Below are 27871 nucleotides of genomic sequence, written 5' to 3' on the forward strand. Positions count from 1 at the left end.
TTATTACCAAAAGTGTTACTGACCTTGGTAACACCAATAAAAGTACTAGTACCACAAATAGAACTGGTATTACTTCTGCTAGACAGAATATTACTAGTGTGACGAATACTGGTACAAACGATGTAGTTGGGACCAATAATCGTACCCTTGGAACCGATAATATTGCTGTCTTTAAAAATGGTTCTATGCTAAACACTGCTGCTAAAGCCAACAGTATTAGCCCAACATCTCAGTTGGGACCAATAATCGTACCCTTGGAACCGATAATATTGCTGTCTTTAAAAATGGTTCTATGCTAAACACTGCTGCTAAAGCCAACAGTATTAGCCCAACTATTGATATTATGGCTGCCTTTAGCAATACTTATACGGGCAATACAACTGTTAAAGCCAACAATATTCGCCCTGCTGTTGATAGTATTGCTGTCCTTACCAAGGTTAATACGGCCAACAACGTAACTCCCCCTGTTAGCAACAACAGTATCTATATATTCGCTCTACACAGTACCTGCAACAATACTCCTAAAGCCAACAACTGCATCTGTTGAGACATTGTACTCGCCAACATTACCGAACTAATTATGCTTTATCATAACGACGGTACACAGACCAAAGCTCAAATGACTCGTTCTGCGCCTATTCTCTTCAAACTGTGATATTCGATGAATACGGGCCCGAACTGTTCAACGGATAGCTCGAAGTGCCAATTCGAGAGCGGTGTGGATCGTTCGAGGGAGAATATGTTCATAGAAGTGTACGGATAAGTAGTGATAAGCGAGTATCCGATGTGCTTTTGGAATGTAACGGATTCTTACGATAGGCGTACGGTAATCTTGTTGAACCCTGTACCGAAATTTAACGTTTTGTGTACCGAATCTTACGACAGGCTAAGTGTTGGTCAGATCGCGATTCCAAAAGTACCGGACCGGAAAGGCAACATTTGCACCGTTCCACGAGATTATTTGGATCGTGGTGGATGTTTGTTCGGGAGTGTCTTCTTTATCAGTCGGCTGGCATGCGAGATTCAGCGATACCTGGTTTAACAGAAGAAGAAGAAGAAGGAGAGGAGGAAAAGAATGAGGACGAGGGAAAAGAAGAAAGAGGCAGGAGGTGAAGGAGGGAGAGATATGAGACGAGGAGGGAGGAGGAGAAGAGGAAGGAGGAGGAGAGAAGGAGAATTGAGGACGAGGGAAGGAGAAGGAGGAGGAAAAGGAAAAGAAGAAGAAGGAGATAAACTTTTTCCCAAAAAGAAAAGAAAACGCACAATTTGATGGACTGACAAATATATATCGGACATTCAATTGTTTCACCCCAATGCGGACCAGGATCAATTAAAAAAAAAAAAAAAACAATTTCGGACATATTTTTTCAAACGACACCTCAATGACAAAAAAATCGGACACTCACCCATCGTGGACCAGGGATCAATTGAATAGGTTAAGCTTTGAATAGAAAGATAGGAAACCCATGCACAATTTTTTTTCTCTAGATTTGTAATTTTTACTCTACTTTGATTTGTAGAGAAATGAATACCTAGCTACTTTTAAGCTTAGTTTCATGTAGGTAGCTTTTTTTTAGAAAGAAATTTATATTTATAAATAAAAAAAAAGTAAAAAAAAAATCCTGCCATGCTTAAGGCGGTATTGAAATGGGATTTTTTTTTAAAATTGTTTTTAATACAAGTAAGGAATTCCTCAGTAAAAAAAAAGGTATACGAAACTGGCTAGTTTGTATAAAATATCTGAAATGTCAGGATTGGTTCCCTATAGACTATCCTCTCTCCTGGTACAAGGATATAACATCCGAACCTTCATTCTATTCATTGGCGGCCCTGAGAAACTTTTTTTTCATTTATAAATGTAAATAAAAAAAAGTTAAAAAAAATCCTGCCATGCTTAAGGCGGTATTGAAATGGGAATTTTTTCTTATTAAGGAATTCCTCAGTAAAAAGTAAGGAATTCCTCAGTAAAAAAAGGGTATACGAAACTGGCTAGTTTGTATAAAATATATTATCTGAACTTATCGGGAATTTTTCTTGATTAAAAATTAAAAGTATTTCCCGCCCCTAATAATAATAATAAAAAAATGAATTTTACCAAAGGCCCCCAAATATTATTTAGATTTAGAAATCATCATTCGCAGCCGAAAAGCGCTACTTTCATTGGTGTTCAATTCTGACCTTTCTTTTTCCTTTGAATCGTTATTTATTTATTTTTTAGTTGTAGAAAATTGCACATATTCTCTAGTAATTACATAGGTATGTACTGGAGATGTGTCGAGTGAGTGAATGAGTTGTAATAAAAGAACTACTCTTTTCAGTAAACTACTCAGTGAGTCAGATCCTAACTCAAATAGAGCGTTGAAGATCACATATTCTCTAGTAATTACATAGGTATGTACTGGAGATGTGTCGAGTGAGTGAATGAGTTGTAATAAAAGAACTACTCTTTTCAGTGAACTACTCAGTGAGTCAGATCCTAACTTTAATAGAGCGTTGAAGAGTGAGTTACATTTACGATCTGACTCATTGACTCAGTCAATAGTTCACTGAAGAGTAGTTTTCTTTTTAACAACTCAACTCAATCACTCTTTCCACACATCTCTAGTACCTACTAAGGCTGATCAATTGATCATATTTGGGCTTTCGATACCCGAAATGTTCGCGATTGAACCCACGTCCTTCTGTTTACCAGGCGATCGTTTTGACCACAAAGGTGTGTCCACACATGGTCGACGCCCGTCGATCGATGTGAGTAGTTTTCTTTTTAACAACTCAACTCAATCACTCTTTCCACACATCTCTAGTACCTACTAAGGCTGATCAATTGATCATATTTGGGTGTTCGATACCCGCAATGTTCGCGATTGAACCCACGTCCTTCTGTTTACCAGACGATCGTTTTGACCACAAAGGTGTGTCCACACATGGTCGACGCCCGTCGATCCATGTGAATTTATTGTGAATCGATGTCGCGACGCTGGACATACCTTATCACAGTAGCATTTTACCCGGGTAAAATCTCAGCCTTAGTACCTACCTACTCTGTTCATTTCTGTATATTATTTCCATTGTTTTTGTTTTTAGTAAGTCTATTATATCAATATGAATTGTATTAGGAAATATTACATTGCATTGCAAGTGAAACAACGTACATGTTTTGTTATTTTCTTTGAGGAATCTATTGCAGTGTGTGGTGGGATGGGTGTGATGTGTGTGTGTGTGTGTGGTGGGATGTGTGTGGTGGGTGGTGTGTGTGGTGGTCCCGTACAAAGGACGGGTCAACCACTAGTTGTATCATATAAAGGTAATAAGTTTTATAGATACCTACCTATTTCATAACTTTATAACCTAGGATGTCTAATATAAACATATTTAATAATAACACATTCTAGGTCGGGGTTTGGGTTACTTACAAGTCTAGTTGGGTTTATTTTTGTTATTCTGTGTTTTACAATTGTATAATACAAGCTAAACTCAATCTACGTATCACACACAACTAAGTGTAAATGTATAAACACACTACTATCACGTCACGTGAGCTCATGGGGAGTCAGAGAGATGTAGTTCAAAGTTCTATGCTTAAACCGCGTTTAAATTCACTTTGAGGAAATGGCCATAAAACTGTCAACCGATTTGACTTGGTGGGGGCGGGTTATTCCGATTTTGTCCCAGGCCAAAACTCGTTCTATTAGGGGACAGCTTATACCCTTACACTGTTTTCATCTAGTTCAGTCAATGATCAATTTTATGCTGAAAATGCAATCGACTTGAGCGAAAATGCACTTCGGATGACCTGGCACTTGTAAACGAGAAAGCTATTGGACGTGGCAAATCACTGGAGATTCCAAATCTAAAGATTGATTGGTGACATTTGCGGTATACAAGTGAAACCTTCCGCCGCCTCCAGGGTACCGTTTACACCTGCCCTACTCACGCTAATGCTTCTCCAGGCTGATTTACACTACTCCAAGGATGATTTACACTGGTAAGCTGGTTGAGGGTTATACATGTTAAAATCTGACTACATACTTCAGTTGTTTACTAGTAAGTAGGTCTCAAGACTTTGAAGAAGGTGTCTCAAAATTATCTCAACCCACCCTAGATTGAATTCAGGACCGGGTCCATTAAGTGAGTTTAAACTCCGTTTAAACCCTTCTTACTTAATCCGAGTTTACCTTAAACCGCGTTTAAATTCACTTTGAGGAAATGGCCATAAAACTGTCAACCGATTTGACTTGGTGGGGGCGGGTTATTCCGATTTTGCCCCAGGCCAAAAATCGTTCTATTAGGGGACAGCTATGCCTTTGTTAGGGGACAGCTATGCCTTTATACTCTTTTCATCTAGTTCAGTCAATGATCAATTTTATACTGAAAATGCAATCGACTTGAGCAAAAATGCACTTCGGATGACCTGGCACTTGCAAACGAGAAAGCTATTGGACGTGGCAAATCACTGGAGCTCCCAAATCTAAAGATTGATTGGTGACATTTGCGTACACGGAAAGTCAGTAAGTATCGAGGTCAGTTTACCGGGCAGGTGCAAATATCACGAAGAGACGGAAGGATCGAGCGGGTGCGAGTATTCTAGTTTTGCAGCCACGGGTGCTGCAGACAGTCGGCCGCGGTGGCGCGTAGCTTTGGATCGTAGGCGAGCATCGGTCGGAGAAATTCGGAAAACCCTCGGGCAGACTCGGGTGTCCAGTTGTACTTCTCTACGAGGACGCTGTACAGGTCCCACGGCTTCAGACCGGGGATATGCCGGAGCTCACCTGAAATAGACAGATATGAGATATATTTATTGCGTCAATACACATTTACCACTGTGTTTACTACTGTCAAAATGTTACGAACTAGGGAGAAAGAATATAAGAATTTAATAAAATATACATTTTATTTACAATTGTATTTACCTAATTGTAATTTAAAATGTTCAAAATAAAATAAAGAAAGTATTGTCAAAAAAAAAAAAATATTTTTACAAATTTACGGATTGAAAAAGAAAAAATCCATTTTTACAAATTACAGAGACTAATAGGGTACTTAGAACTAAGCTTACGTACTAATATTAATAAAAATCTAATAAAAATCTAATACTTCTATACGTTATGGATAACGTGTAGAATAACCATGATGTTTGCCAACCTCCGGAACGGAGACGGCACCTCAAGAAGAAGAAGAAGAAGAAGAAGAAGAAGAAGAAGAAGAAGAAGAAGAAGAAGAAGAAGAAGAAGAAGAAGAAGAAGCAGGTAGGTAGATATACTGTAGATAACCAAGTTAGTATGGAAATTTAACCATACATATCTCATTTGAGAAGCACGGCAGGAAAAACCAGAAGAGACAGGATAAGGAACGAAAATATAACATCAATGGTCGGAACAGAAAAACTACAACATAGAATAGAAAGATCTAGACTGAAATGGTATGGCCATGTAAAGAGGATGGATGAACAGAGAATTGCCAAGAAAATGTTTGAACTAAAAGTGGATGGTGTGAGACCAAAAGAATATCCTAATGGAAATATCGTATGCTTGGTTTTTCGCTCACCCTTCTTGGTGAAAAATTCGGAAGACCGGTGTCCGCTCTGTATAATTCTCTTCGGTATGTCACCCAGGAGTTCTATAATGTGAGCCAGATGATCCTCATCACGGGTGTAAGTATCGCCGGCGTGGGGTTCGAACAGGTAATCCCCCGTGGCCAATTCGAATGCCATGCACGCCACCGACCTGCGGAACAGAAGAGGAATATGATAATAGATCAGTTGCGTTTACTTGGGTGATGTTTCAACGTCATAGAGCAGGAAAAATGAGGGACCACAATAATAGTAGTAGCCTACTGCTGGAGTAAAGGGACTTTTCAGTCCTATGCGAGCAGTATAAATAAGCACTATTATTATTATTATTTATCTTACCAGATATCAGCAGAACAGTCGTATCCTGCATTGATAAGAACTTCTAGTGATCTGTACTGCCTGGTTTGAACATCCTCCGTAAAGTGCTTGTCCACCCAACACGCGTTTCCTAAAGGAGGGGAAATGGAAAAAGAAAATATTAGATCTTCTTTTTCTTCTTCCTAACCTTTTCCTAGTTACTTAAATAGGGTCGGCGTTCCTTGTCAGTCTCTTCCAGGCAGACCTAGTGTGTACCTGTTAAAACAAAATATTTTTTTGGAGAGTTTTGATAGAGAGAACTGTAAAACGGAGATTTTGGGACGATAAGTCCCAATATCAAAGAGAAAAGGAGGTAGTGATCTGTACTGCCTGGTTTGAACATCCTCCGTAAAGTGCTTGTCCACCCAACACGCGTTTCCTAAAGGAGGGGAAATGGAAAAAAAAATATATATTAGTTCTTCTTTTTCTTCTTCCTAACCTTTTCCTACTTACTTATATAGAGTCGGCGTTTCTTGTCAGTCTCTTCCAGGGAGCCCTATTGTGTACCTGTTAAAACAAAATATTTTTTTGGAGAGTTTCGATAGAGAGAACTGTAAAACGGAGATTTTGGGACGATAAGTCCCAATATCAAAGAGAAAAGGAGGAAAGGTTAGGAGAAAATCAGCCGTTCCTAGAACGCACCTTCTCTGTTTTCGCTAGGAAAAAAGACGCTAACAAGGCGGGCGCGCCCCGCTCCAAGCTAAATAAGATGGCTGAGTACTTCATTGCACACATTTAAAGCAGATTTTATTAATCCTAGTGACATATGACATTCTGATATGTACAAACGCTACAAAGAAATTAAAGATGGACTTAAACCCTGTAAAAAAAAAAAAAAAAAAAAAAAAAAAAAAGTTCTATGTCATTTCGTTCATGATAGCCATACTGCCTCACGTGACGTGATGGAAGTGTAGCTGTCCTGAACGAAATCACCTACAATATTATGTGAAAACTTTGAACTACATCTTTCTGACTACCCATGAGCTCACGTGACGTGATAGTAGTGTGTTTTTACGTTTATGGTATATGGCAGACATTGCTTCTTTGTAACACCCAACAGCTCAGTGATAAAGCGGTGGACTCGTAAAGTGTTGAGTACCGTCTTTAAATAGCTATATAAAGACTAATCTTATAATAAACTAAAAATACATGCATGGGTTCGATTCCCGTGCGAGGCTGATTTTATCCTGATACAGTTTCCTTTATCAGACCTATCAAATCAAAATTTTCTTTTTTATTTTTACTTTCCTTATCCTATAAGAAGGAAAGTAATTATTATTTTTCCTCGCCCTTACAAAGAAACAATGGGAGGTATAAAAATAAAATTGTAAAAAATATAATATTGGTAATCCTGGTTATTAAGAAATTTGATTTTTTGTTCGGACATAATGCCATAAATAAAATAATAACATGTTTATATTTTTTTTTTCCTACCAAAATTTTATGGGAAAAAAGCTTATGGTAAAGTTTGTCACCGACTGAAATAAATTAACCATTGCGTTAATGCTAGATTAACAATTGAAATTGATTCACATTTAGGGTTAACGCCAGATCAGCATAATTATCACCTGAATCAATGATTAAAATATTAATTATATTTATTTACAATTAGGTACCTCATGTAAAATACTAAGTACTAAATGTCCAAGATACAGTCGCTTTTTGCTAGTTAAAAACTGTTCTGGCTTGTAAGCGCGAAGTCGCGGGTTCGATTCCAGCCCGGGGCGGACTTTATCCTCAACTATTTGTTCCGGTTAAGGTTCGTTTTCGGAACGGAACGGCCTGTTTTCCCCTATCCTGTCTTCGTTCTCACGAAGTCGCGGGTTCGATTCCAGCCCGGGGCGGACTTTATCCTCAACTATTTGTTCAAGTTAAGGTTCGTTTTCGGAACGGAACGGCCTGCTTTCCCTTATCCTGTCTTCGTTCTCACGTCTCTCTAACTAGCAAAAACCTACTGTATATTGAACTTTGATTAAAAGTGAGTTTAATTTAATCATATTGTGGTTTCGGGCATTAGAAATTACAAAATGAAATACGCTTTTGTTAGGTACATAAGGGGCTTTCGATTTACTTATTATTCGTACTGTATCTTGAACTTTGATTAAAGTGAGTTCAATTTAATCATATTGTGGTTTCGGGCATTAGAAATTACAAAATGAAATACGCTTTTAATAGGTACATAGGGGGTTTGATTTATTTGCAAAAACAAAATTCAATACGCTTTTGTAGGTAAATGTGTGTTTTTGTACTCTCCAAGGGGGACAATAATTGCTTCGTTTGGTGCCAATTTTGCGCTGTTCCTCTATGAAATTCGGGGTGATTTGGATCTCCTCTTGGAAAGTTGGGACATCTGAGGACAGAAAAGTCGGCTGGTTATTGTTTTTGGCTCCCGTCCATAAAAGATCCTCCCCTGCAGAGTCGAACCCGGATTTCCGGCGTGTAGTCTGTATGTAGTCCACTGATTTTTGGAAGAAATATTGTAGAAAGAAGTCAGTTTATTTTACCGTGAGGATCTGCAGAAACCAAAAACAGTAGTCCGATTTTGGTACCTTTCAGTTTTTTTTTTCTTTTTTCATACTCAAAATTATTGAGTAAGAGTAGGCATAGAAAAACTAATAATAATGAAATAAAAACACTAACTTACCAGTAAAATGTTCAACACGTTTGGAAGAAATATTGTAGAAAGAAGTCAGTTTATTTTACCGTGAGGATCTGCAGAAACCAAAAACAGTAGTCCGATTTTGGTACCTTCAGTTTTTTTCTTCTTTTTCATACTCAAAATTATTGAGTAAGAGTAGGCATAGAAAATAGGCATAATAATAATGAAATAAAAACACTAACTTACCAGTAAAATGTTCAACTGTTCAACACAAAAAACACACCACACAATAACTACTCTACGCATGCGCAACAAATAGGAATCGTGTAAAAAGCTCTCTAACGCATGCGCAGGAGAATTTCCCTCCCTCTTGATTCTGACTTAAGCTCCTCCTCTTTCTGAACTTCGAAGTGCTACCAAAGTTAGGTGTCGAGGGTGGGCGTTCGGGGGGAACCTTCAAGCTAGACAGGTCTGGGAAGCTTGAAAAAACCTCTCGCAAAATTTTCTCTAAAATTTATTTCGGTTTTTCTTTCAAAAAATATTTAATGATATTCCCCCCCCCCCACCAAATACTATTTTATTTTCATGTTTTATGGCGAGATCACTTGTTTTGCAAAGGATTTTTTTTCTTCGGCAAAGACACAAGAACGAGCTATGTAGGCACAGATAAATAAAAATAAAATAATCACACCACAAAATCCATGGAAAATATTCGCCCTGCTGTTGATAGTATTGCTGTCCTTACCAAGGTTAATACGGCCAACAACGTAACTAAAGCCAACAAGACCTATGCAGGCGACAGTATTGCTGCCCGTAACAATGCCTATACGGCCAACAACATTCCCTCTGCTACCAACAACAGTATCTCTACATTCTCTACCACAAGTACCAGCAATCCCCCCCCCCCCCAAATACTATTTTATTTTCATGTTTTATGGCGAGATCACTTGCTTTGCAAAGGTTTTTTTTTCTTCAGAAAAGACACAAGAAGGAGCTATGTAGGGACAGATAAATAAAAATAAAATAATCACACCGCAAAATCCATGGAAAACATAAAAAAAAAAACTGTATCTATTTTTTATTTTTTCCTTTTATAAACAATAATAGACTTATTCACAGACAGAGTAGTTTGTTTTTTCAAAGTTAACAGTAAAATATATTGTTAATGCGGTTTTGCTTACTATTAGCCTTCTATTCCTAAAGCCAACAACATGACCTCTGCAGGAGACAGTATTGCCAACATTATCTCGACCAACACCAATATGGCTTATCATAACACGACACTAAACGAAAGCTCAATGGAACTCGTTCTGCGACCAAATTCTCTTCAAACTGTGATATTTAATGAAACGGGCCCGAACTTGAACGGAAAAGCCCGAAGCCAAATTCGAGGTCTGTCGAATTGCCAATAATAGACTTATTCACAGACAGAGTAGTTTGTTTTTTCAAAGTTAACAGTAAAATATATTGTTAATGCGGTTTTGCTTACTATTAAAAAGCTGAAAGCAGATGTCTATTAGAAACAGTTTAGGACTTTAATGGCCGATCTTACCACTGAAGGTGGATATGACCAATGATTTAATGAGAGATTTAACTAATGGGAGAGTTTTCAATGATAAAAAAGGAGTTTTTAATGTTCCAAACAGGAGTTTTTAAAAACTCCTCCTTTTTGGATCATTAAAAACTAATTTTTCGACAGTTTAAAACTCCTTTTTGGATCATTAAAGACTCCTTTTTGAATCATTAAAAAGTCTTCCATTAGTGAAATCTCCCATTAAGTCATTGGTGAAATCCACCATGAGAGTTAACACAGTGTTGAGGCCATTATTTCTGAAACTCTGGATTTACCAAGAAGTGGAGGGAGGGTGCCAAGGAGCTCAAGTAGTGGAGGGAGGGTACCCTATACCTCATGTGTTATAAAAAAACCTAAAGCCAACAACATGACCTCTGCAGGAGACAGTATTGCCAACATTATCTCGACCAACACCAATATGGCTTATCATAACACGACACCAAACAAAAGCTCAATGGAACTCGTTCTGCGACCAAATTCTCTTCAAACTGTGATATTCAATGAAACGGGCCCGAACTTGAACGGAAAAGCCCGAAGCCAAATTCGAGGTCTGTCGAATTGTTACGAAGGGAGGAAATGTTATAGAAGTGTACGGAAAAGTAGTGAAGATGTACCGAAATGTTATGGAGATATACCGAAATGTTTTGGAGATGTAACGAATTCTTACGAAGGCGTACGGAAATCTTGTGAACCTGTACCGAAATTTAACGATTGTGTACCGAAATCTTACGACAGGCAGTGTTGTCAGACGCGATTCAAAAGTCACCGGACGGAAAGGCAACATTGCACCGTTGCACGAGATTATTGGATCGTTGGTGATGTTTGTTCGGAGTGTCTTCTTTATCAGTCGGGCTGGCAGATTCAGGATACTGGTTAAAGAAGAAGAAGAAGGAGAGGAGGAAAAGAATGAGGACGAGGAAAAGAAGAAAGAGGAGGAGGTGAAGGAGGAGAAGAATGAGGACGAGGAGGAGGAGGAGGAGGAGGAGGAGGAGGAGGAGAAGAAGAATGAGGACGAGGAGGAGAAGGAGGAGGAAAAGGAAAAGAAGAAGAAGGAGATAAAACTTTTCCCAAAAAGAAAAGAAACGCACAATTTGATGAAGTCGCGGGTTCGATTCCAGCCCGGGGCGGACTTTATCCTCAACTATTTGTTCAAGTTAAGGTTCGTTTTCGGAACGGAACGGCCTGTTTTCCCCTATCCTGTCTTCGTTCTCACGTCTCTCTAACTAGCAAAAACCTACTGTATCTTGAACTTTGATTAAAGTGAGTTCAATTTAATCATATTGTGGTTTCGGGCATTAGAAATTACAAAATGAAATACGCTTTTGTTAGGTACATAGGGGGTTTTCGATTTACTTATTATTCGTAAAATGAACTTTATTAAGCTTTTATTTATAGGTAAACTTCGGTTTTTGTAACCTCCAAGGGGGACAATTGCTTCGTTTGGTGCCAATTTTGCGCTGTTCCTCTATGAAATTCGGGGTGCTGTAGATCTCCTCTTGGAAAGTTGGGACATCTGAGGACAGAAAAGTTGGCTGGTTATTGTTTTTGGCTCCCGTCCATAAAAGATCCTCCCCTGCAGAGTCGAACCTGGATTTCCGGCGTGTAGTCCGTGTGTGGTCCACTGATTTTTGGAAGAAATATTGTAGAAAGAAGTCAGTTTATTTTACCGTGAGGATCTGCAGAAACCAAAAACGGTAGTCCGATTTTGGTACCTTCAGTTTTTTTCTTCTTTTTTCATACTCAAAATATTATTGAGTAAGAATTATTGAGTAAGAGTAGGCATAGAAAAACTAATAATAATGAAATACAAACACTAACTTACCAGTAAAATGTTCAACACAAAAAACACACCACACAATAACTACTCTACGCATGCGCAACAAATAGGAATCGTGTCAAAAGCTCTCTAACGCATGCGCAAGAGAATTTCCCTCACTCTTGATTCTGATTTAAGCTCCTCCTTTTTCTGAACTTCGAAGTGCTACCAAAGTTAGGTGCCGCAATACAACTGTTAAAGCCAACAATATTCGCCCTGCTGTTGATAGTATTGCTGTCCTTACCAAGGTTAATACGGCCAACAACGTAACTAAAGCCAACAAGACCTATGCAGGCGACAGTATTGCTGCCCGTAACAATGCCTATATGGCCAACAACATTCCCCCTGCTACCAACAACAGTATCTCTACATTCTCTACAAGTACCCCAATACAACTGTTAAAGCCAACAATATTCGCCCTGCTGTTGATAGTATTGCTGTCCTTACCAAGGTTAATACGGCCAACAACGTAACTCAAGCCAACAAGACCTATGCAGGCGACAGTATTGCTGCCCGTAACAATGCCTATACGGCCAACAACATTCCCCCTGCTACCAACAACAGTATCTCTACATTCTCTACAAGTACCTGCAACAATACTCCTAAAGCCAACAACATGACCTCTGCAGGAGACAGTATTGCCAACATTATCTCGACCAACACCAATATGGCTTATCATAACACGACACCAAACAAAAGCTCAATGGAACTCGTTCTGCGACCAAATTCTCTTCAAACTGTGATATTCAATGAAACGGGCCCGAACTTGAACGGAAAAGCCCGAAGCCAAATTCGAGGTCTGTCGAATCGTTACGAAGGGAGGAAATGTTATAGAAGTGTACGGAAAAGTAGTGAAGATGGGTGTACCTGTCGGGTCTACCTGATAGTGAGTGGCTGGGTTAAAGACACACTCTATTTGTCAAGGGTCTAGGTTTACCTTGCGCTTGGAATCAATTTTATTAACAACACGTACATTCGCCTCTAACTACAGCAAACTTTCGCAGGTTAGACTACCAAAACAATTACCTTTAAATATCTACCAACAACTTAAACGTTCATTTTCACTGAAAAAACAAAAAAAAAATCCCTCTTAGTTTTCCCATGTAAAATACCTATTACTACAAAAGTACTAAAAAAAAGTACCTATTATTACAAAATTACTTTTTGCGACAGTCACAAAACATATTACCTACAATTCTACAACTTACTGTATATCCCTACTTTATTTGTTTCTAACTTTTAAACCGTGTAGGTTAGAGCTCAAAAAATTCTAACCAACTATATTTAAACGTTCATTTTTTTTCTTTTTAAATACAAATACTTACATTTCCCCTCGGAAAGCACACACAGTTGAATGGGATTTATAGATTTTTGTGGGGAATTAAAAAAAAAATAATAATAATAATAATAAGTTTTTGAAAGTGTTCGAGCTAAAAAAAAATCAAAAGGTAAAACTCAATTTTTGGACTCAAAGCGTGCTAAAGACTAAACTACTAAATGGAGGAAAAATAGGAGAGAGAGAGAGACGAAATTCGATAAATTTGATTAAGGAATAAAGAAATTCGCCGATAAACTTGGTTTGGGAAGGGAAAAGAAGATGGGTAGAGTGAGTGAGTTGTAAAAAGAACTACTCTTTTCAGTGAACTACTCAGTTAATGAGTCAGATCCTAACTCCATATACCTAAGGCCTAGGTCTTAGGGAGTTAAAAAGAGAGTTACAATCTAACTCCCTATACTTGTAGGGAGTTGAAGAGCGAGTTACATGTTTTAGGATCTGACTCACTGAGTAGTTCACTGAAAAGAGTAGTTCGTTTTTACAACTCACTCGCTCTTTAAACATGTAAAGAAGAAAAGGACGGGGAATATGAATCACACAAAATTCAAAAAGCATCAAAAAGGTGAAATTGGAATATTGCTTGTAGCAACATAGGAAATGTCAACAAAAAATACCTAGTCTAAAGGAAAAGTCGCGTTTTCCTTTCGGAAACCGAGAGGGGGAAATATCCCTTTTGTAACTCGTTTCTCCCTTTTGGCTTCATATACCTTATTATAATGGCTTGATATACCTTATTATAATGGCTTGATATACCTTATTATAAACTAGAAGAGAACCTTGTTTATCCTGCTCGAATAAGACAAAGGTAGAAGCACACTATCACGTCACGTGGGGCGTGATAGTAGAGTGGGAAAACTTTGAACTACATCTTTCTGAATCCCCACGAGCTCACGTGACGTGATGTGATAGTAGTGTGTTTCTACCTTCAAAAGTATCTTTACCCCAGCAGTCTAAACAACGGCTCACGCATTTCAAGGGTATATGAGAGGAAAAGAAATTGTTTCAGTTTTCGAAAGGAAAACACAGCTCTAAGCGGCAAGCAACAAGATGCAAATAAAGAACAACAGAAAAGAAAAAAAAAAAAAAATTGGATTTTCCTTTCTCAATTTCTCCTCATCTGAAGGTCATTCCCTCTTCCTATGGTTTAGAACAGGCGCTATCACACCAAAAGAGGGGAAACGAGCTTCAGAAAAGGGGAAATTCCGAAAGAATATTTATAGCGAAAGAAAAGTTGGTAATTTACCCAGTTCGGTTCTTTCGGTCGGTAGTCCGCTCACGGTGAATGAAGACTGAGGTGTTTTCGCTCTAATGTATATTGTGTACGTATATGTGTGTGTGAAATTTATATAGCTCGTCTGTAGGTTTATATACAAGTGAAGCCTTCCGCCGCCTCCAGGGTACCGTTTACACCTGCCCTACTCACGCTAATGCTGCTCAAGGCTGATTTACACTACTCCAACAAGGATGATTTACACTGGTAAGCTGATTGAGGGTTATACATGTTAAAATCTGACTACATACTTCAGATGTTTACTAGCAAGTAGATCTGAAGACTTTGAAGAAGGTGTCTCAAAATCATCTCAACCCACCCTAGATTGAATTCAGGACCGGGTCCATTAAGTGAGTTTAAACTGTTTAAACCCTTCTTGCTTAATCCGAGGTACTTTTATAAACAATAATAGACTTATTCACAGACAGAGTAGTTTGTTTTTTCAAAGTTAACAGTAAAATATATTGTTAATGCGGTTTTGTTGCTTACTATTAGCCTTCTATTAAAAGCTGAAAGCAGATGTCTATTGGACTTTAATGGCCGATCTTACCGAGGCAGGAATAGGTCACTTGCAGGGAAATCCAAGATGGCTCATTCCCGACCATCGAAGGCCTAATGTTCAGTTTCCATTTGGACCAGTGGTCAGTTTTCGGAAAGGAAAATACGCCTTTTGTTGAGGGATCAGTCTTTGGTCACGCCTTTAAGTTCTATCGGACTTTTATATTGGATTCTAATGGATTGGAACACATCACAAGCCTAAGGCTGGTCACTCACTGTTGTTTCCATGGCTTCCGAATCTACAGGATTGTCACCAGCATTATTATTCTCTGGAAATCACCAAACAAGACTCAAAGGGTTAAATATAGTTGTTGTTGTTGTTTTCAAATGTCGGGAACTTGGCCATTAGGTCATTCTCCCACGTGCATCCCAAATCCCAATACTTTTCCACGATGTTGTTGCTGGACATTAGTGCAGGACAGGAATTTAGGTGGCTGGAGTTCATTGGGGTGTTGAGCGGACAATTCGGAGAATCTCTGATGCCAATTTTATGCAGGTGTTGTGCAAGGGTTAAATATAGTTGTTCACTAAAAAGCTTATTATAACTTATACAATGAAGTTAACTTTAAAAACAATTAAAAAATAAAGTGTCTATACATATAACTTTTTTTTTTGTAATATGTCAATCAGCTCCTCAATTTGGTCCCTACGAGGCTGAATTTGACCTGAAAATAGCCAGCAGCACATTTCGTCCCAGAGGACACGCGTCTGGATACCAATCACGCACAACGTCGCTTAACATTAGTGATCCGTGTGTAACTGATGTATTTAAAGTGCTATATTGAAGCTTCTTTTTACCCTTTACTAAAAAAAAAGCATGCGGATTTTATCCTGAACGGATAATGTTCGTTCTCGGAACGGCCGGCTTTCTCCATCCTGTCTTCCTTATCTCTTCGATTTCGGGACGATAAGACTTTAGCAGTTACAGTTCCCTCTGTGAAACCTCTTAAAAAAAGTGACGAACATTGGTACAATAACGATTACTGGGTCTTTTACCTTGCGTGGTGTTGCACTGGGAGCCGCCGCTGTTGCACTTGGGTGACGAGGACACCACGTCCAACTCCTCAATCTGTTTCATTTGCTTCATCAACATCTCGTTCTCCTTCTTCGCCTTCTTCTTCAGCTTCTTCTTCTTGTTCTTGCTCATGCGGCGTGATAACTTGGGAAACAGAAGGTGGAGAGGAATTTGAAATAATTGGACAAAAAGAGACGAAAAACAGGCACAAAGGACACGGTTGGCTCAGTAAAGATGGACTCACCTAAATCAGCTATCTTCACATCAATATCACAAACTTCTCGACTCGGGTCTGCCTCCCTCTTCGCATCAATATTACAAAAAGATTGACTCACCTAAATCAGCTATCTTCACATCAATATCACAAACTTCTCGGCTCGGGTCTGCCTCTCGCTTCACGGTTTCACCTTCGGGTCTGACTTCGCCCTCCCTTCCTCTACTTCCACCGTCTACTAGTCCGTTCTCACGATGTACCTGTTGGGTGGAAGAGAATGCCTTGAGGCGTTAATTCTACTAGTAATGTTGGACTGAATTAAAATTTTAAGACAGTTAGGTGAATGCCTCATTTTAGATGGTTTTAATAGTAGCCAATAATTATAGTGATAATCTAAAAAAAAAAAAAAAAAAAAAAAAAAAATCCCTCAAACACATCGAAAATTTCCCCCTTATCATTTCGTTTTATCCTTCGGTTGTAAATTTAAAATGCCTCAAAGCGTAAGTACCGTCAGTGATGTCGAAAAAAAGCTTCAAAAAATCGAATATTTTGTCCCTCGAAAAAAAAAATCCCATTGAACTATATTCTTTTCCCATCTAGAAATTTGCATTGAAAAAGTCCCATCAGAGAACTGGTTCGTTCTTGCCTGGGAGAATACTTCTCATTTCGTTGCTGGGATGCTGGGTCAACACGAGAACACCACAAAGTAACCCGTTGAAATATTTACAATCAAAAAACGAGTACAAATTTTTGTCGCTGGTGGGATTCGTACCCGGGACCTTCTGCATGACAAGCAAGCTCGTTACGGGCTAATTACGTTTATCGATCGATACAACCTCCCCTTCTGAAAGAAGCGAACAACATCCTGTATAATCCCGCTCTGGAAAATAATAATCACCTGGTTCTCAGACGCAAGAAAAAGAAAAATTCCGTTGGTCCTCATTTTTCCTGCTCTATGACTTTGAAACATCACACAAGTAAGCGCAACTGATCTATTACGTTTATCGATCGATACAACCTCCCCTTCTAAAAGAAGTGAAGAACATCCTGTATAATCCCGCTCTGGAAAATAATAATCACCTGGTTCTCAGACGCCACCACCGTATCCTGGGCGGTAGAAAGCGACTCGCTCTCCAGCAGATCCTCTTCATCCTCGTTGTTAGGCGCCTGGACCGACTCGCTTTCCTCAGCTAGCGAGTCGTCCGGATCATCTAATGAGGATTGCGGTTCTATCGCGCCGGGAGTAGCGAGTTGCTCGCTGCCGATGTTGTTCACTAGGCTGCTGTCTCCATGCGAGTCGCTGTTGTTGTTCAGCTGAAAAAGAGATAATCCGGGGTGATGGTCTCTAGCTCTAGCCATGTTAAATTGGCTGGCTCGTCCTGAACTGCAGTCAACCATCGTGAGGACTTGTGCTTATTCTTTAAAAGCAGAGAAAACCTTTTGAAAGCTGCCAGCTAGCTAGGCTGGTTAGGGTTAGCTGTTCTCCTCCCTGTTTATAGTCCCACAGCCAGACGCTAGTCTACTCTCTGTTTAACGTCCCCTAGCCCGACCTGATCAGGTCTAACGGATAGTGTGTGTGCTCATCAGGTATCAGGTAAAAAATATAAATAAAATAAAGGTCTTTTCTTTGTGTTACTATATCACAACTTTGGTGCTCACTGCAGCATTGTAGGATTTTTCCAAATACATATATCGCAATAATCCAGCTCCCAATTACCTACCATGCTGGCACCGGTCGCTATGCGCATTTATATTACATAGCTACTCATTTTCCTCACGAGGCTGAGTGGGCCCCGTAACGGCCAGTCACGGAATCAATCATTTGCATGATACAAATTTCTTGACCCCGCCGGGAATCGAACCCGGGTCTCCCGCGTGCAAGGCGAGCGCAGTGACCACTACGCCATGGGAGCTGACTAATCGAACTTCTTTTATCGGTCACTATTGTTATCATGATGATTGTTATCATGTGAGATCAGAACGAGAAACAGTGATGTATTAACCTTTGGGGAAAACACCCGTGAACTTTTCTTATATTATCTCATCACTTTGCTTGGCTAATTAGGCACGTAATAAACAAGACGTAAGAGATTAAATTCTCGGGGAATTACGTCCTAACCATGACATAGTAACCGAAGAATCAGAGCTTCTAGTTTATTATAGACGCTTGATGTGGCCTGTGGCGTGGCATGCCCATCCCGTAGTTTGCCTTTCGTCAGATGGGCGAGAAGGGGCACAATACTTCCCATTTAGGTGCTGGGTCAACACGAGAACACCAGAAAGTAACCCGTTGAAATATTTGCAATCGAAAAACGAGTACAAATTTTTGTCGATGGTGGGATTCGAACCCGGGACCTTCTGCATGGCAAGCAAGCGCGTTACCACTGGACTATCCGTGCCCCCCTAAACAATTAAAAAATAAAGTGTCTATACATATATCTTTTTTTTTTAATATGTCAATCAGCTCCTCAATTTGGTCCCTACGAGGCTGAATTTGACCTGAAAATAGCCAGCAGCCCATTTCGTCCCAGAGGACACGCGTCTGGATACCAATCACGCACAACGTCGCTTAACATTAGTGATCCGTGTGTAACTGATGTATTTAAAGTGCTATATTGAAGCTTCTTTTTACCCTTTACTAAAAAAAAAGCATGCGGATTTTATCCTGAACGGATAATGTTCGTTCTCGGAACGGCCGGCTTTCTCCATCCTGTCTTCCTTATCTCTTCGATTTCGGGACGATAAGACTTTAGCAGTTACAGTTCCCTCTGTGAAACCTCTTAAAAAAAGTGACGAACATTGGTACAATAACGATTACGTTCGTTCTCGGAACGGCCGGCTTTCTCCATCCTGTCTTCCTTATCTCTTCGATTTCAGGACGATAAGACTTTAGCAGTTACAGTTCCCTCTGTCAAACCTCTTTAAAAAAAAAAGTGACGAACATTGGTACAATAACGATTATGTTCGTTCTCGGAACGGCCGGCTTTCTCCATCCTGTCTTCCTTATCTCTTCGATTTCAGGACGATAAGACTTTAGCAGTTACAGTTCCTTCTGTCAAACCTCTTTTAAAAAAAAGTGACGAACATTGGTACAATAACGATTATTGGATCTTTTACCTTGCGTGGTGTTGCACTGGGAGCTGCCGCTGTTGCACTTGGGTGACGAGGACACCACGTCCAACTCCTCAATCTGTTTCATTTGCTTCATCAACATCTCGTTCTCCTTCTTCGCCTTCTTCTTCAGCTTCTTCTTCTTGTTCTTGCTCATGCGGCGTGATACCTAGGGAAACAGAAGGTGGAGAGGAATTTGAAATAATCAGACAAAAAGAGACGAAAAACAGGCACAAAGGACACGGTTAGCTCAGTCGCCCAGCACCTGAATTGGAAGTATTGTGTCTTTTATTACCAGAGAAATTCAGAATATGGCGCCTATTTTCCCAAAATATGACACTAAAAAACATGGCAATATTGCACTTATTTTGGGAAAATATGGCATTTATTTTTTTCAAATCAGGGCAAAATAAGCAATTTTTTAAAGAATCAGAGACTGTTTCATTTGCTTCATCAACATCTCGTTCTCCTTCTTCGCCTTCTTCTTCAGCTTCTTCTTCTTGTTCTTGCTCATGCGGCGTGATAACTTGGGAAACAGAAGGTGGAGAGGAATTTGAAATAATTGGACAAAAAGAGACGAAAAACAGGCACAAAGGACACGGTTGGCTCAGTCGCCCAGCACCTGAATTGGAAGTATTGTGTCTTTTATTACCAGAGAAGTTCAGAATATGGCACCTATTTTCCCACAATATGGCACTGAAAAACATGGCAATATTGCACTTATTTCGGGAAAATATGGCATTTAATTTTTTCAAATAATGGCAAAATAAGCTATTTTTTAAAGAATCAGAGACAACTATTTTACATTTTTCCTTGGAACATCAAATGAAAATTGAATTTTCAACCTTTTAAAATAATTTTTTGCTGTTTTGATAGAGCCCAAAATTTCGCCTCTGCTGGGAATCGAACCCGCGACCTCTGGTGTATGATAAAACTACAAATTACCTCCGAGTACTCCTGAACAGGGGCGGTACTGCAGAAGCTCACGGGTAACTTGTGTCCAGTGGCAGCTAGCTCGGTAGCATTCAGGGCTAAGGTCTTCACTCGGGCCTCATCTACACACAGTAGTACGTTCTCTGGTTTGATGTCGGTGTGAATGATACGACACTTGGTGTGCAGGTAGTTCAGGCCCTGTAGAATTCACAGACGGTAACTTAGAGAATTAACGAAAGTTTGTTTGTATTTTTCATTTCAATTTCAATACAATTTTCATTTATTTGACACAATAAATACATAAAATGTACATCATACTTACTGGGTACAACAAATGTTGTCAAATGATGTTCATCTTGGTTATCTATTTTGGGTGTCTAATATGAATCTCTGTGGCGTATAATATCTCTAGTAGCACGGTCAAACTTTGTTGACTTGGCAGGGTGGAGTGTTCTTGTATTTAGGGGTGCGCAATCTATCCATGTGAAAGTGCGGGCAAAAATTTTGTCTTCCAGTCCATTTTCGTGAGAATAAATTCTTACGATTATTTTAACAAAGAAATTCTTTAATCCATTTAATTTTTGTACTTTTTATTAGGTACTTTCCCGAGTTTCAAGTTCTTAAATCTGTTTATAATGTATATTTTCCATGGTTCGCTCTCCCCCGTGGCCGCAGTTTGGTCACCATTGGTTTTTAGAAGATTGCGATAACTTCACACACATGAGGTTTGGGAAGCCCTGTTGAAGTCGAAATGCGTATGGAAGTTTCCAGTTGTCCAAAGAAGTCGTTATCTTCACAAGTTCACAAAAGTCGAACAAAAAATTCAAAATGGTTCGTTATTTTTCCATTTGAGCGTGCTAGCTGTTTCGTTTTCAAAATTCAATTTGGATGTGGTTAATATACGGATTAAAGGTAAGAAAAATTCACAGACGGTAACTTAGAGAATTAACGAAAGTTTGTTTGTATTTTTCATTTCAATTTCAATACAATTTTCATTTATTTGACACACTAAATACATAAAATGTACATCATACTCACTGGGTACAACAAATGTTTAATTAGTCAAATGATGTTCATCTTGGTTATCCATTTTGGGTGTCTAATATGAATCTCTGTGGCGTATAATATCTCTAGTAGCACGGTCAAACTTCCTTGACTTGGCAGGGTGGAGCGCTAACTCGCACCTTAATCTAATTAACAATAATGAAATTTTACCTGTAATATTTGCCGAATAATAGAGCGGACATTTTCTAGAGGGATGCCGCGGTATTTCGACTTGACAATAAGTTTGAGTAGGTTGTGTCCGAGCACTTCGAATACCATGCACACGTGAGTACCTGAAAAACGAGCGATAGTAAGTTCTTGGTCGAGAGATGAGATGAGACAAAAATTAAAAGACCTTTCAAGCTATTTAAAGTTTGATTTTCGAAGACGTTTGATAGAGGGAAGTGTGCCAGCCTAGTTAGCTTGGTTGGTAGCGCGCCTACTTTGTACGCGCTAAGTCGCGGTTTTGATTACCAATCATCCTGTGCAAACTTGATCCTAAACAGATAATGTTCGTTCTCGGAACGGCCAGCTTTCTCCTAGCCTGTTCTTCTTCTCTCGTTAATTTCGGGAATGAAAAAAGCTCTTAAAATGAGAAAAAAAAAGCTCAGAACTTCCAGACCTTGAGTTATGTCATTAGAAAGCCAAGGCCTGTTGCAAATTAGAAGAGTAGCCGCGCAAATATTAGTAGAGCGTAGATTACCCATAATGAGTTAATGACTATCATTTTCATAGATTTGGTTTTTCAGGCAACTTCGACTAAAAGCCGCTTTCAATGTGTGACGGGCTTGATGCAAAACTCCCTCTTTTTGTTCACTCACCATTGACGCCGCATATTTTAAAATCGTCGAGCAGCTGCACAACTCTCTCTCGATACGGATCATTCACGTCCCCGTCTCGTACGCACTTCAGTAGTTTGATTTCGTCAAGTGCGGTTTCAGGAAATTGTGGAGAAACGAGAACCTGCGTTTTCTATGTAAGATTTTATTTGTGTTGAGTGTTGTTGTGAGCGCCACACAACCTCCCCTTCTGAAAGAAGTGAAGACCATCCTGTATAATCCCGCTCTGGAAAATAATGAATCACCTGGTTCTCAGACGTCCCTTCGAGCTAAAATTTTCTCCTTTACTGTACACCAAAAAATTAGCGTCGAGGGGGCCCGGCCACCCCTTCCCCTAACTTCGGGCTTTATCAATTGGTGTTTGGACTCTCAGCCCCCCTCCCCCCCGGCAAAATCCTGGATACAGCCCTGCTTAGCACCATACACAAAAAGTCAATTTAAAGATTTTAAAGGCTCAAGTGTAGCCCCAAAGATGTGCTAAGCTCCACAAATCTACTACATAATCATAATAGGAGCAACCTCCTTGACCAAGTAGGTATCATACTAAATATGTACACTGGGGGTTCCGGGTTTGATTCCCAGCACAGTCTGTACTTTGAATATCAGGTGCAGTCAGCCAAATATGTGCATGTTAGACTACCTACCTAGACATATCTCAGTTATTTCATTCAGGCAGTACCTTCTTTAAGATATGGGTAGATACAAAAGGTAAGCCTATGTTCTATTCTACTTCTCTCTTGTTAAACCTTATTATTAACTCACCAACCTCAGTTGTGGAAACTTCAGTGGTGCAGTTGTTAACACATTGGACTTTGGATCTGGAGTTTGGTGGTTCAAGTCCAAGTCAACTCATAAAATTTATCTAGGTGTAATATTAGGGGAACAATACTTGTGACAAGCATTTAAATATACTTAACACAATTAAAAATTCCTTATTCATATCTCCACTCGTACAACTCTTTGTTCTAACTCAACACAAAAAATTCGTGGATATAATCTACATTTTTCCCTACTGTCAATCATATTCTTCTCTGCTTATTGGAATATTGGCAAAGTTCCAGTATTCTCGGAAAATGTCATTTCTTTGTACAAGAGGGAAACAATGAACAATTTTTTAAATGTCTTGCTGTTATTGTGTTGTTAAACTTGCATGTGTCTACATTTTTCCCTACTGTCAATCATATTCTTCTCTGCTTATTGGAATATTGGCAAAGTTCCAGTATTCTCGGAAAATGTCATTTCTCTGTACAAGAGGGAAACAATGAACAATTTTTTAAATGTCTTGCTGTTATTGTGTTGTTAAACTTGCATATAATTCTCGGAAAATGTCATTTCTCTGTACAAGAGGGAAACAATGAACAATTTTTTAAATGTCTTGCTGTTATTGTGTTGTTAAACTTGCGTGTGGATTGGTCATAAAGATGACCTTGTATTGATTTTTCTTTTCAATATCCTGAATGAGAGGCCATCTACAACTTGCATATAGATTGGTCATAAAGATGACCTTGTATTGATTTTTCTTTTCAATATCCTGAATGAGAGGCCATCTACAGTTTGTACTTGTTTACTTAAACAGCTTAGAATAAGGGGTGTGTCATTTGTATCTTCAATTGGAGAAAACTAAACTCAAGGCCAGGAACTTCTATCTCATGTTACCTCTGAACATTCTCAGGCACTTCACAAACTAAACTCAAGGCCAGGAACTTCTATCTCATGTTACCTCTGAACATTCTCAGGCACTTCACACAGACAGTCTTTAAGCATTCTCAATGATAGATAACTTGATATTTCATAGCAATGAAAACTAAACTCAAGGCCAGGAACTTCTATCTCATGTTACCTCTGAACATTCTCAGGCACTTCACACAGACAGTCTTTAAGCATTCTCACTGATAGATAACTTGATATTTCATAGCAATGAAACAAATGCTGTTACTTGTGCAGAAGTTACGTCCGTGGAATATTGCTACCAAAGGAACTGGCACAAACAAGCAGTGACCAGTGTTATTATAGAAATAGAATAGCAATGAAACAAATGCTGGTACTTGTGCAGAAGTTACGTCCGTGGAATATTGCTACCAAAGGAACTGGCACAAACAAGCAGTGACTAGTGTTATTATAGGGTCGTTACGTCCGTGGAATATTGCTACCAAAGGAACTGGCACAAACAAGCAGTGACCAGTGTTATTATAGGGTTAGGTTAAACGCAAGAAGCGAGTTTTCACAAATAGAGCAGTGATTAGTGTTATTATAAGGTTAGGTTAAATACAAAAAGGAGCTTTTCTTTTCCACGGACGTGACTTCTGCATAATTACCCAAATGCTACATTAGTCATGTGGTCTGTGTATTAAAGACATGGTTAGAGGTTAATGTGAGTGACTTCTGCATAATTACCCAAATGCTACATTAGTCATGTGGTCTGTGTATTAAAGACATGGTTAGAGGTTAATGTGAGTAGGTGAGGCAGCTTATCGCTGAATGGAGGGCAAAACTCCCATCACTTCATCTTCCTAGCTTTTTCTTACTTAAATAGGGTTGGCTTCTTGTCAGACCCTTTCAGACAGCCGTATTATGTACCTCATGTCCTGTTAAATTTTTCTCACTCAAGTCTCGATTCCCACAATCTTTCCACCTTTACTTTTGTCTCCCTTTGATTTCTCCATGCCTACAAGTTAATGTGAGTAGGTGAGCAGCTCACTGAATGGAGGGCAAAACTCCCATCACTTCATCTTCCTAGCTTTTTCTTACTTAAATAGGGTAGGCTTCTTGTCAGACCCTTTCAGACAGCTGTATTATGTACCTCATGACGTGTTAAATTTTTCTCACTCAAGTCTTGATTCCCACAATCTTTCCACCTTTACTTTTGTCTCCCTTTGATCTCTCCATGCCTACAAAACTCTGATCACTAAAAACTTATTAATTACAGACCCTGTGAACCTGTCAAACAATAAAAACTACTGGATTGTAAAAAATGCTCACCACACAGTGGAAAAATGGCCCCATCCAAGCTTTCTTGTGACTCGGTATCTGTTGTTGAACAGCATGCCAATTTTAACGGGATGATATCCTCCTTTGCAGTAATCGTTAGGATCCTCCTGCTCATCCTCGTCACTCGAGAACTGTTTGTTTTCATTTTCTTCTTCATCGTGAGATTCATCAGACAACGAGTAATCATTGTCGTACCTGTTGTTATATTTGTTGTGATAGTTATATTCACCACCGTAGTTAGACGAGGAGTTTTGATTCTTATTACCTGTGAGAAAAAAAAAGGAAGTTAATGTCAATTGATACTAGAGCAATTTATGTTTGCATTGAGAGAAAAAAGTAATTAGGTATTTCAACTATATTTCTAGAAACAGACATACTAACCATTAAATTTTTGGTAATTATGCAGAAGTCACGTCCGTGGAAGAGAAAAGCTCCTTTTTGTATTTAACCTAACCCTATAATAACACTAATCACTGCTCTAATTGTGAAAACTCCATCTTGCGTTTAACCTAACCCTATAAACACTGGTCACTGCTTGTTTGTGCCAGTTCTTTTGATAGCAATATTCCATGGACATGACTTCTGCACAAGTACCAAATTTTTCACTCCACATGTAGAAAAACTACCACAACCTTTGATAATTAGTCCAAGTAGGAAATGTGGATTGCTAATTTTGGAGTGAGAAATCATTCATTTCAACTGCTCATTCCTGAGTATTGGAGGTGGCTTCACCATAGTAGCCTGTAGTAATCACCCATCTTTGGGGCAAGCAAAATCAAGCATTGAGAAAGCTCCGAGTCTTTTTACTGTCACATTCTACGGTGGAATTGAAGATTTATCAAAGAGACGCTTTTTTTGCTGATTTTAACGTTATAAATGAGGTTCTTATCGTCCACAGCAAAATCAAGCATTGAGAAAGCTCCGAGTCTTTTTACTGTCACATTCTACGGTGGAATTGAAGATTTATCAAAGAGACGCTTTTTTGTTGAGGGGGAAGGGAATTAAAAAAAAAAAAAAAAAAAAAAACGAATGGTTTGTCAAGCGTTGACGAAGTTGGTCAAAATATTCAACATAAGAAATAAAATTATGAACGTAATTTTCTCGATTTAGTTTTATCTGTACCTACCCATTGAAGTAATTTAATTTAAAATTACCGATTACCTGTTGTCTGAGATTCTGAGAAGTAAGTATGCTGTGTCGTTTTTGCAACCCAAACTTTGTTCAGCCCGTCAATAAATTTCAATAAACATTGGCAATCAATGAAATTTATTGACGGACTTATTCTCTCTTATGTTAAGACTTTCAAACCTTCTTAATTCTAATACCGCCTCGTGCCTATTTAATTAATTCCTTACAAACTTACTATCACTCTGACAATTAATTTCTTACTACCACACCGACAGTAGATTATTATTATTATTATAGGTTCCGGGTTTGATTCCCAGCACAGTCTGTACTTTGAATATCAGGTGCAGTCAGCCAAATATGTGCATGTTAGACTCCCTACCTAGACATATCTCAGTTATCTCATTCAGGCAGTACCTACTTACCTTCTTTAAGATATGGGTAGATACTCGTACAAAAGGTAAAGTGTGAACTGACTAAAAATTTAATGTACACCGAACAATTTTGAAATGGTTTTTGGGGTAAAAAAAGAAAGAAAAAATGATGATAGATGGTCTTCTTTCACCACTTTTTCAGCCTTCTCGTTTTGTGTTTTTTATTTATCCTGAAAAAGAAAAATTTGAACAGAGAGAAGCAAGCGCTTGCTTGTCAGTGTTTTGTCGTTCTTGTATTTAGGGGTGCGCAATCTGTCCATGTGAAAGTGCGGGCAAAAATTTTGTTATCCAGTCTATTTTCGTGAGAATAAATTCTTACGATTATTTTAACAAAGAAATTCTTTAATCCATTTAAATTTTGTACTTTTTATTACTTTCCCGAGTTGCAAGTTCTTAAATCTGTTTATATGTATATTTTCCATAATTCGCTCCCCCCCGTGGCCGCAGTTTGGTCACCATTGGTTTTTAGAAGATAGCGATAACTTCACACACATGAGGTTTGGGAAGCCCTGTCGAAGTCGAAATGCGTATGGAAGTTTCCAGTTGTCCAAAGAATGAAAGAATAATTAGTCCAAGTAGGAAATGTGGATTGCTAATTTTGGAGTGAGAAATCATTCATTTCAACTGCTCATTCCTGAGTATTGGAGGTGGCTTCACCATAGTAGCCTGTAGTAATCACCCATCTTTGGGGCAAGCAAAATCAAGCATTGAGAAAGCTCCGAGTCTTTTTACTGTCACATTCTACGGTGGAATTGAAGATTTATCAAAGAGACGCTTTTTTGCTGATTTTAACGTTATAAATGAGGTTCTTATCGTCCAATTGATAAACCTCGCTACAAAATGTCTTACCTAAAGCTGCTGAAGGTTTGTCTTTTTTCTTGTTCGGTTTGTGCCGTTTCTTTTTCGCCTGAATGGCGAAGACTCTTCGATTGACGTCTTTCGCACTGGAATTCATTGTAGTGTGAACTGACTAAAAATTTAATGTACACCGAACAATTTTGAAATGGTTTTTGGGGTAAAAAAAAAGAAAGAAAAAATGATGATAGATGTTCTTCTTTCACCACTTTTTCAGCCTTCTCGTCGTTTTGTG

At 38.8% G+C, this 27871-nt stretch overlaps 2 protein-coding genes across 2 annotated transcripts; one reads left to right on the forward strand and one right to left on the reverse strand.

Annotated features, from left to right (window-relative positions):
* The first annotated feature begins 505 nt into the window (after window positions 1–505).
* On the forward strand, window positions 506–11048 carry LOC113468635. Its single transcript, XM_026825722.1, has 3 exons — window positions 506–521; window positions 9723–9917; window positions 10647–11048. Exons 2-3 carry the CDS (start codon window positions 9737–9739, stop codon window positions 10973–10975), a joined length of 510 nt encoding a protein of 169 aa, XP_026681523.1. The 5' UTR covers window positions 506–521; window positions 9723–9736; the 3' UTR covers window positions 10976–11048.
* Window positions 3997–27871, reverse strand: LOC103512158 (SRSF protein kinase 3-like). The gene is made up of 12 exons (XM_026825712.1): window positions 27631–27871; window positions 25214–25487; window positions 23637–23709; window positions 22217–22358; window positions 21567–21688; window positions 20364–20549; window positions 19393–19587; window positions 17388–17621; window positions 16429–16567; window positions 5909–6017; window positions 5545–5723; window positions 3997–4769 (listed from the first exon to the last, which is right to left on the reverse strand). Exons 1-12 carry the CDS (start codon window positions 27734–27736, stop codon window positions 4585–4587), a joined length of 1944 nt encoding a protein of 647 aa, XP_026681513.1. The 5' UTR covers window positions 27737–27871; the 3' UTR covers window positions 3997–4584.

This window comes from Diaphorina citri, unplaced genomic scaffold (assembly GCF_000475195.1).
Source record: "Diaphorina citri unplaced genomic scaffold, Diaci psyllid genome assembly version 1.1 scaffold798, whole genome shotgun sequence".
Taxonomy (NCBI): domain Eukaryota; kingdom Metazoa; phylum Arthropoda; class Insecta; order Hemiptera; family Psyllidae; genus Diaphorina; species Diaphorina citri.